The sequence below is a fragment of the Vigna radiata genome, chromosome 8 (genome assembly GCF_000741045.1).
Source record: "Vigna radiata var. radiata cultivar VC1973A chromosome 8, Vradiata_ver6, whole genome shotgun sequence".
In the NCBI taxonomy this organism is placed as follows: domain Eukaryota; kingdom Viridiplantae; phylum Streptophyta; class Magnoliopsida; order Fabales; family Fabaceae; genus Vigna; species Vigna radiata.
The window spans coordinates 4,085,128-4,096,515 of record NC_028358.1 but is presented as its reverse complement, the minus strand read 5'-3'; the positions used below and the strand labels follow the sequence as shown (position 1 = coordinate 4,096,515).

At 31.7% G+C, this 11,388-nt stretch overlaps 1 protein-coding gene across 1 annotated transcript; it reads right to left on the bottom strand.

Annotated features, from left to right (window-relative positions):
• Positions 1-6,522: 6,522 nt before the first annotated feature.
• Positions 6,523-10,907, bottom strand: LOC106772666 (transcription initiation factor IIB). The gene is made up of 7 exons (XM_014659206.2): positions 10,422-10,907; positions 10,082-10,106; positions 8,139-8,268; positions 7,916-8,046; positions 7,707-7,795; positions 7,030-7,106; positions 6,523-6,891 (listed from the first exon to the last, which is right to left on the bottom strand). Exons 1-7 carry the CDS (start codon positions 10,772-10,774, stop codon positions 6,758-6,760), a joined length of 939 nt encoding a protein of 312 aa, XP_014514692.1. The 5' UTR covers positions 10,775-10,907; the 3' UTR covers positions 6,523-6,757.
• Positions 10,908-11,388: the final 481 nt, after the last annotated feature.

Genomic DNA, 11,388 nt, shown 5'->3' with positions numbered 1-11,388 from the left:
TATGATTGAAAATGTATATTTTGTAAACAGATATTGATTATTGTGTTAGGAAGTAAAAATATATATAATTAATACGACTTTTTTTAACAATTTATGATTAATATGCATGAATAATGTTTATTATAAATCAATAAAAGTTTATCTCTAACCCGTAAAAATTAATAACATATTGGTTTTAAAAAATATTGAATTTTCAGTTTAATATGTTGATTAATATTTTTTTACCATATTAATATAATAAAAAATATTTGAAATTTTTATAAAATTTTATGCATACACACATATTATATAAAACGGCCAACTATTATTGTATCACCGACAAAATCCCTTGCCACCACTTTTTCCAGTGCGAGATTGTGTAAATTTATTTTATTAATCTAAATCTTAATTAAAGATTAATATGTATAAAATATAAGATATAAGACTTATATTTAATTTAATGAGAGTAGAAATGAAAATTTAAATCAATATAAAAATAAATATCCTTCATTTCTATCCACTTTTTGAGACTCCTACATTTAACCAAACTTATCTACTTTTTTATGATGATAAAAAGAAAAGCCCATGGGCTAGCCCTGACCACAGGGCTTTAGGGGCTTTTGGCCCTGTGGGCTTTTTCAACACATTATTTTTGGTCCTGTGGGCTTTTTTGGTCCTAACCCACATGAGTTAGGGTCAGGGCCTATCAAGTGGGCTAATTTGACAACTCTAAACACAAACATAGACCAATCACATAATAACACGTAAATAGTGTTAAAATGTTGTAAAATAATATTGTCAAAGTATCATTATCCACATAAATATAAATATATGCAAACTTATTATATATGTTTGTTCATGAATGCATGCATTAACTTATTAAAAATATATGTTTAATTAGTTTAAATCTCGCACTAAATAAAGATTAAAAAAATTGAATATATGAAAAAAGAAATTCATAAACCTTGTGTTTCAAATTTTTTTATTGAAAATAATGTTCAATTATTATTGATATTGTATATTTCGTTAAACTTTGAATAAGTCTTTGTCTGAAGTTTGAATACATGGCCATGGAGGCTCGTAATGCTTACACAAATCTTTCGCGAAATGGCTCCAAATCTATAATGCTTCAATTACTTTAAAGGAAGTTAGAAGCTTCCTCTACAATTTCAAAATCAACCCATACCCTATCAATATTGTTAACGAAAGTTGGATTTTAACTTTTAAACTTCACTAAATATTATTAAAAATAAGTGATGATTTAAACTTCAATCTTTAAAAAAAGTTAAGATTCGTGTTACCAACAACAATGAAAATTTAAAATACATGGTAACAAAATTTGAATTTCAAATATCAAATGGCAAAAAATGTAAAAGTGTGATAACAAATTTAATTTTGAAATTCAAAATAAATAAAAAACTAAAAAAATTTGAAACCTTTTAATGCATTTGAACAATTTTTACATATTCATAACCTTTCAAAAGAATTTACATTTAAGATGGAAAGAAAACTTAAAAGATGAAGAGTTTCAAAGATTTTATGATTCTTAACAATGTAAGAATATATTATAATACATAATAAAATTTAATAATATAATAATGTGAAACCCAAAAATGATATTTTAGAAATGGTGGTAGTCTAAAAATAGTGAGATTCAATTATTTTAATATTAAATGGGGTTATTCATAAATAGTTTTGTTATAAACGAGTTTCATTATTTTAAAACTTATCATCTCTCTAAAAATCACATTTTTAAAGTTCTCTATCTTCTCTCTAAGAGTTCTGACTATTGAGTCATCTCTTTGACGATGAGGAGATGTCTAATTGATCACGACGATAAGGTCTACATTTCTAGCCAATCAATTTGTGTCATAGAGCAAGTAAGTTTCGACTCATTTTTCCTCTCTCGTTCCTAATATGTTTTTGGAAGAAGCAAGTGCCATTGCATGGTAATATTGCTTCTTCTACTCATTCTTAATTAATCTAAAGTCCTAAGGACTCTCTCCGCTTCCAATTTGGTTTTTCGTAGGTTCGTTTAGAAAATTTCCTACCCTTCAAGAAATCGGTGAAGTGTCGTTAGAGTTAGGTTGAGTGATAAACTGATTTGAGTGAAAATATCTAAGTTGATGTTAATAATATTTGTCTTTTTTATGATGATAAATGATTAGATGATGTTTTGATGCTTGGTATGAAGTGTTTAGAATGTTTCTACTATCTTGATTATGTGTGGTGAATATGTATGATGGTTTGAAATGGGATGCAAGTGTTTAGATTGAGGAATAGTCTTTTGTTTAGGTTATTAAGTCTAAAAAGAAAGGTAGTTATGAGTGAGTTTGAGAAAAATGGGCTTAAGTGAGAAAATTATTGTCATTAGATTGTTATGAAGTAATTTAAAACTTGTTAGAGGTGTTGGTAGATTGAAATTTGTTACCAAACAAAAGAGATAATAATTTGTTGAAGTTGTAGGATGTTTTAGTGTAAAAATAGGATTTTTAGTAGTAAAAATTTGATATAAGTGGTATAAACTCTTGGCATATTTTTAGATAATCAATTCTATATGTTTTTCTACATTGTACTTTTACATTTTCTAGTTTTCATTTTCTTTTATCATCCAAAATTTATACTTTTATTGAATCTACTGAACAATTTATGATTGCTCGTCTTTTTTGTTTATAATAGTCTACTGTTTACAACTTTCTACATTGTTTAATTAATGTTTGATCTAGAATTCAATTTAAAATCTTAATTTTAAAATTCAATCTATATTTAAAATAATTATATACAATAAATGTTATTAAAAATATATAAATAACTTAAATACGCTTTTATCAAAAAATTAAATATTATTTTTAATTTTATGAAATAAAACATTTATATTAAACTATAATTATATTTTTATAATCTCAAATTAATATAATAAATATATTATAATTTTTAAAATCCCATGATGCACCGCACAAGTATAAATGTAGAAAAAAAAAAGATGTGCCTATTATGTTTTTAAAAAAATTGTTGAATTGTAACTACACAAATTGCAAGTTACTATGTCAGAAAAAAAAATGAATATATTTTTGTTAATGTAATTACAAGAAAAAATATTGAAAACAATATATTTATACCAAGAATAAATCTAGTGTGTTTTGATTCTGGATTGTCTTTTAAATTTCAAAAAATACATTTTAAATATCATTTATTTTTGCAATAACAATTAATAATAATTAAAAGTAATTTATTATTGGACTGTATTTGCCGCTTCCAGTATTCACTCACATGTTGTTCCTTCTAGACTAAAAACAAGGTTTAAACATCTTTTTGGTCCCTAAGTTATAAGTTTGGTGTTCAGTTTAGTCCTCGTTTTTTAAAATGTCAATCTTCGATCCCTAAGTTTAAAAAATGTTTTAAATTAGTCCCTGCCGTCAAATATCCACTAACGGAATTAACTTTTTCTTTCTCTCTCTTATCCTCTGAATTTTTGTTAAGATAACAACTTTTTCTTTCTCTCTCTCTTGTGCTCCTCTAAATTTATCTGAAAACAACATCTTCACACAATTTTTTTTTTCTAAAAGTTTTTTGAAGATGCACAACCCCACAACATTACTCCATTTTCTAGCGAGTCCAAATTCATTGTTTTGACAGCTGAATCCAAGAAAAGTGAAGACGAAGGGTTGAACTTCGTCGGGAACCAGAGGGAGGGGATTGACTTGCAAGACCTGCTAAAGGCCTCGGCTGAGGTTCTGGGGAGTGGCAGCTTTGGATCCACTTACAAGGCCATGCTTCTGAACGGGCCAGTGGTGGTGATGAATGTTATAAGAAAAGTAAGGATTTAAGGTTTAAGGATCTAAGCAACAGTTTTTTTCTTGTTCATTTTATGAGTTTTCATTATCTTCTTCTCATCTCATGTCAAAGCCAAAAGTGAAGAAGCAAAGGTAAGATTCAACTACACTCCAATTCAATGTTGGCGCTGATTCAGAACTGCTCCATGCCACTCGCACATACGGTGCGACCTCCATATCGCACCTAGGTCCAACCTTATTTCTCGTCCATTGTGCATGCATCCATGTCCCCACTTGTCAAATTTCCGTCTCAGGTTCTCCTTGGTTTGTCAAAGAAGGAGCTGGAACAGCTTGCCCTTAACTTCGGTCAAGTAAATTTATCATCTTTTTCCAATTTAATTGGAGCAAAATATAAAAGAAAAAAAAATATTTTAATTTCTCGTTTTTTGGTTCGATTTTTTCAGGAAACCTACATGGGCAAGTAACTTTATCATTTCTTATACCATAGGAAGTTTAGAGAAATTAAGGATTTCTATCAGTGTGGGTTTATTATTATTTTTCTACTCTTTTTTATTCATTCCCTTTCTTTTATATTTTTTTTTCTTTTTACGTTTTTCTAGACTTAACATTTAATTATGGTTGTGTTATGGTTTTCTTACATTACTGTGCCTGAGGGTTTTAGGAATAATCTTGAAGAAGCTGGATTGATGGTGGGGCGGTCTCTTATTTTTGTAACTGTAACTGCAGCTGATGGAACTGTTAAGTTGTTGTTAAAGTTGGAGGACAATAGATTGATTGAAACTGTTGGCATTCCAGTAATGGATGATACAGGTTTGAGCCGCCTCACGGCATGTGTCTCATCACAGGTTGATTGAATTAAATCCAATAGTGAAGAGATTCAAGCACATGAACGACGTAGGGAAGAAAGAGTTTTTTGACCACACGAACAGGCTCGGAAAATTGTCACATCCCAATCTACTCCCTCTCGTTGCATTCTACTATGGAAAAGAAGAGAAGCTTTTGGTTCATGACTTTGCTGAACTTTAGATTCAATTCAGAGAGCTCTGTGTTATGCACTTCTGAAATGGAAGAGAAAAAAAAAATTGAATTTGGAGAATCGGTGATGACTGCAATAGGCAAAAGCAAAACATTCTTGAGTCATGATCCAACAAAATTTTAGAAAAAAAAATTGTCTGCAAAAGGTGTTGTTTTCTCATAGAAATTCAGAGTATAAGAGAGAGAAAGAAAAAGTTAACTCCCTTAGTGGATATTTAACGACAGAGACTGATTTGAAACATTTTTATAACTTTAGGGATCAAAGATTGACATTTTTAAAAACGAAGACTAAACTAAACATCAACTTATAACTTAGGCACCAAAAAGAGGTTTAAACCTAAAAACAAATAAAGAATTGAAAGTTCTAATTTGAGACCAAGATGAAAATATGAATACGACAACTGAAAATATTGTCTAAAAAAAATCTTTGAAACTCTTTAAAAATGTAAAATTTACAATAATTACAATACAAAAAAAGTATAACACATTCTTCTTATTTTAAATTTTATTTCTATTATAAAGTCTGGTTATCAAAATTACATTTGAGTTATTTTGTAGATTAATCGAAGATAAAAAAAAAATATTGGTATAAATGCTCATTATAAATAAAATCTTTTTTATATCAATATAAAGTTACAAGTAATGCAAAATTATGGAGACTGATTTAAATGTATGAACATTGATATTTGATACTCTTCTATATATACTTTAATTTTAACATATAGTATGAACGATGATATAATTTTTTTATTAAAATAGTATTATTTTTTCATTGATCTGCTTATAAGTTGCCCTGTGTTACACGGTTTGAAAACTAGTTTAAACATTGTAGGGTTTGTAGCACAACTCTAACAAATTATGTTTGTTTACTTTAACTAATTTTCATCTAACTTCTTTTATATCTTACAATTTTTCTAGGGCTATAAAACACACACAAGTACAGGTACGGAGAATGGGCATACAAGTAATAATTTATGTATACCTATACCCAGCCTAATTTGATGGTCCATTCAATTCAATTACTTCCTACACCTTCATATATTCTTTGTTCTTTAATGTGATAAAGAAATTACTTTAAAATTTTGTATGCTTTCAAAGATATTTTCCCAAATATGTTAAAAGTTTTTCTAAAGTATACTTTGCGTAATCATTCCAGAAAAAATATATTTTAAAATAAAAACTTCCATTATAAAAGTTTTCATTACTGCAGAATAATATTTCCAGAACAATTTAAAATATTTTCTGAAATATGTTTCAAAATATAAAGAGTTTGATCTTTGTCAGCTCTTAATAAAGGTGAACTTAGGAGAAAAGGTGGATATGTGTGCTTCAGTGCTTCAATTTCGAAAGGCTCTTGATTTTATAATAGTTTTTCAAAATTTACTCCAAAAGCTTCAGGAACCGAGAATTATTAAAAAATTTCCAAGTCGAATATTTTATAATATGTTTTAGCCTATTCGATAGTGAAAGTTTTATTTATTCCAGAAATGTCCTTTGATTAATGTAAAATAGTTAAAACTATTCGATAATGTTTATAAAAATACATTTCATGGAAAAGCTTTTTAATACATGAGACAACGATTTTACAAAGATGAAGAGACGTATGCAAGGACATGAAACAATTGTCCAAAATGAAATGTCATGGATGCAGCAGAATCAAGCACAACAACGCAATGTATAGATCCATATGAAGTAAGCGATGACAGACAGCATAAAAAAGAAGCCTATGTTGTTTTAGCAGGAGTCGAGAAATTCATACATTGTTGCCTCGCTCCCAACGAGAACTCATATTAGGAGGGTCTAAAAAAATGGTGCAATGAATGATAACTCATAAAAAAGGCACTTGGATTTTTTTAATAAACAGTTCAGTTACAAGGGAAACAAAATGCTCTCTAATGACATAACTTTTAACTTGTTAAAATATTGATGGTAATGTTTTGCTCTACAATTCAAGGGCTGCAAAGGCTCCTTAAATCCTCCTCCTTCGCATACCAATTTGGTATTATTTTTGAAACATGGGGGTAAAGATCCTTGTAGGAGTTCCTAATCGTTCCTTCAGCAACGCCTGTGGCAATTGATATATCTGCATTAAGACAAGCTGTCAGGAAGCAATTGTCGTTTCAAATCTATTTTCAAATAAAAACCTATCAACAAATAACCCATTCACATGAGTTTGTCCTCCATGCCCCCAAACCCCAGGTTACTCTCTAAGGACACAAACCTTTAAGAGGCTTCTTATCATCAGAAAGCTGAGTTATGATATATATAACTGCTGCAGCAATTGATATGGGACTCCTCCTGAAAAATTGCAGAAAGATATGTTCATTAGTATCATAACATACATCTCTGAATATGATGAAAGCTAAAACTGGTTGGTGAGAGCTACACATGCAGAGGGCAATACAGTTATTTTGGCTGATAAAATCAAAATTACATGCAATACAATCTACGGTGTTTCCATATCATGCAAAAACACGAGTTATTTTTGCATAGCACACCTAAGAGATCCCACTTTTTACAAACATGTCCCCAATTCCTCAGCTTCCACTTCTTACCCAGATGCAGCACACACCATGTAAAACCTGTAGGTTTCTTCTACTCCATAATCTGACTGTAACCATGTTCTCCGTGGAAAACAGGGAAGTTTGACACCATAGCAGATAATCAATCTAGACAATTTATAATACCCTGACCTTAACCTGATATCTTATTTCATAGTATTACTCTATGTGTCAACTTTAGCCACCTTGTTTTCCCCTCAGAAAAAATAAGTCCTTTGGCTGAAACTAGACATTTAGTACTAAAAGTGTAATGTAATAATTGGAACAAACCACACTTTAGCTGTGAACAACCAACCTATTACAATCTCTATAATGAGATGAGCTAAAGTAAATATACCTTATATCAAATTCTTCTGATTTCTGCACAGCTTCCTGAGCAGCTTTAACAGCTTGATTATTCATACCAAGATTAGAACAGAATCGCCTCTGATGTTTGAGATGAAATTAGTCAGCAACATTAATCGAAAATAATGAGATGAATTAGCTCCACAAATGCAAGTAGCAAAGTAAAAAGCTATGCCTATGAAGTCAATTGAGAAAACTCACCATAAAGTCCCCTGCATGTATTGTACCCATCTCCACAGACTGACCATTCTCCAAACCCAGCTGTTTTACTATGTACTCTTTTGCTCGGCCAATTTCCTTCTTTGTGGCCCCATTGGCAACAGAGCAAATTTCTAGTTGAAATCCATAGGTTCAGGGAAGCTTATTTACATACAGAAAGATAAATTGGCAAGCATCCAGATGTTAAAAGAATCATAAGCAGTACCCTTAACAGTACGAGGTTTGTCTTCTTGTCGGCAAGCAATGTAGAGACAAGCAGCCAATAAAGCATCCTGATTTCTTCCTCTACTAGACTTTTGATCTTCAACCCTCTTATATATCTCATTAGCCCGATCCTTCAAACCAATAAAAAAACAAGAAAAGTGAATATATTAATTTTACATGAAAACTAGAGTAGAAGATGGACAAGAAAAATTAAAATGAAGGTTTCAAAATTAAATTGAGACAATGAAAGGATTATATAAACATGGTTCTCAGAAGCTTGACATGACATGAGATGAGGACTGCCAAATCGTAATCTAGTCCTTTCCCCAAGTCAATTTGAAGATAGCCATACTAATCGCTTCGAAAATATAGGTCACATACTCAGGAAGGCACTTTTCTAACCCACTAATTGTACAATAGAAAAAACTTATTTTGGGCTCCCACAACTTTTGTAACATAGATCAAGCATCATGAACCAGGTGCACACGAAGTGACCCTGGCCTAGAAGGATTATAAAGCCCTGAACCAAAAGATGATGTAAAGACACACCTCATTGAGGTAAGAAGTGTTCACAACAGAGAAAAAAGTAAATTGCCATATATATTAACAACACAAGATTAGCATTCAAAGTAAATAAAATTTTGGTTTAAATATAAGATTAGCATCATTAACAAAGTGCACATGAAATTACCCTAGCCTAGAAGGTTCTAATGCAGGAGAAAAAAATCACATACCTCACTGAGTACTAACACTACAAAGAGAAGAATGCAGAGTAAATAAAAGTCAGGTTATAAAATTAACCCTTCTACTCTACGGGTTCCATGCAATTGGTTTTGGAGGGGGAAGGTATTGATCCCAATTCCACATATTTGGATTCTAGTTTCTAGTAATTAAAGCATGCCTTGTCTCCAAAGTTCCAAAGGCAACGAGCACAATAAAGGGGCAGCAGCACCTAAACCAGCTATAGGAACTGAACCTTCTGCCGGCTCCTAATAGCATTCTACTACACTAGCAACAATTACAAAAGGCCAAAATAAAACCACCTTAGCTGTACCATTAAAATGTAATTGAACACCATGTAACTCAACAAAAATCTATACAATGAGGTAGCTGGCACAATTACAAAGTTTCAATAAACTTTGTATTTCTGTTTGAGCTTTGAAGCCTAAGACTTAATTAAACCGACAGCAATGATCATATACAGTGTATAAGGATATTCACAAGTTAAGGGAAATTGTTATGTAATAAAAACAGATAGATAAAATGAAGACTTCAAATTAATGTCCCCTTACTAATAATGCAGCTGCTTGCTGTTTTACAATAATCACCTTCAACACTAACATCTACACAACCTAATGCACAGTACCTTCCATGTGCAATGATTGCCCCGATCTCCACACAAATTTTACATTGCACTCGTTTGGCTACACTAAAATTTCAGTTAACTTTCCAATCAAAATCCAAACCACAATTTCAATCATAACAATCACGCAGTCGATACAAAAATACACGGTTTCATGACACCCCTGTCATCTCTTCTTAGCTTACTTCACTAAACATCAGAACGAATCTTATCAAAATAGCCTAGTTCAATTAACATTTACATGGACATAAAACTCCATAGAATAACCGACTTAATTTAGTTCAATATAACTTCAAGTTCAACAAGCTCTGCACTCGTGGTTCAAACCTCACTCACAACCACAGCATATATTCATTAAGGCCTATTTGGAAACAAGTTAAAAGTGCCTTTGAGCACTTCCCTGCTAAAAAAAATAGAACTTTCAATAACAAAGAAGCTCCCAAAAGCTCTCAAACAGACTTCAAGTTATGTATCCAAACAGGCTATTAGACACAAACACATACGCAGTCTCAAGAATCTTCTAATGACCTAAAAATTAAAAAAAGAGAAAAAAAACTGTCGGAAACAAGAACACAACATACCTTGATGGTCGCAACCAGTCCCAACCTGCAAAATCACCAACCACATTAGCCAATTCCTCAATTGTAAGCATTACATAAATCACATTTCACGATAAAAACTTAAAAACAAAGTCAACAAGAGGTAATCGTTTTAAGAAACTACAATAAAACATAAAACGACATTAGTCATCATATGGAAGCAAGGATCATGATTCGTATGATACCAATTCCCCAAAACACTGATATAACAGTTCACGTTCTGGATTCATTCATTTATTCATTTAATTGATTTGTTGAGTGAGGTCAAAAGTGAAAAATATAGTATAAGATGGGGATCTGGATTGGAACCCTAGGAAGTGACCTGTCGGACATGGTGGCGATGGTCTTGAAAGCCAGGATGAGGGCGCGATCGGGGTTGGAACCGCGGTTCTGCCAGCGGCCGAGGGAGGAGGAGAGGAACTCGCCGCCGGAGCCGTTGGGCTTGGCGATGACGGTAGACAGGCCGCCGTCGGTGAGAAGAGGGTTAGAGGGACCCCCGACACGGTTGGGGTCGTTGTCGCCCGACTCGTTGGCGAAGGTACGCCACTCGGAGGTCTCGTCGATGGAGTGGGACTCGAGGACGAGGCCGCACTCGGAGCAGACGGTGTCGCCGGCGGAGTGGTCGAACACAACCTCCGTCTGCTTCTTGCAGTCGCTGCAGAACGCGTCTGACATCTTCTTCCTTCTCTCAAGGTTCAATACAATGCAAGAGACTCTGTTTACACGCGGAGAGTGTTTTTGAGAGAGAGAGAAAGAAAGAGAGAGAGAAAACGAAAGAGCCAACAACTGCAGCGAGGGGAACTTCGCTGCGTTTTCTCTATTTATAGACGAAACTCATTTGTAGGAGATTTGGAATTACACTTTACAAAATAAATAATAATAATAATAATAATTTTGTAAACACTAATAATAAAATTTATTTTCACATACTTTTACTTTTAAAATTTTTATTTTCATTAACAAACCTTTCAATGTACAAAGTAATATCCCTCATTGATGAAAAATTGAAACATAACAGTTAATGAAAACATGTATTGATTTTAAATTTATTATAATATTAAATTAAATTTTCGATTATATTTATTATTTTTATCATAAAAAACATATGTACATAAAAATATGACATTATCTATATTTTTACTGGTGATAATAATAATAATATAATAGCATAAATACATTTAATAATTTTTCGATAAACGTTTTATTGATCTAGGATGTTTTCTTAAGAAAAAATGAAGCAATTAATAATTCAGTAAAACGATTATTAAAATTGGAACTACTTTTAAGGA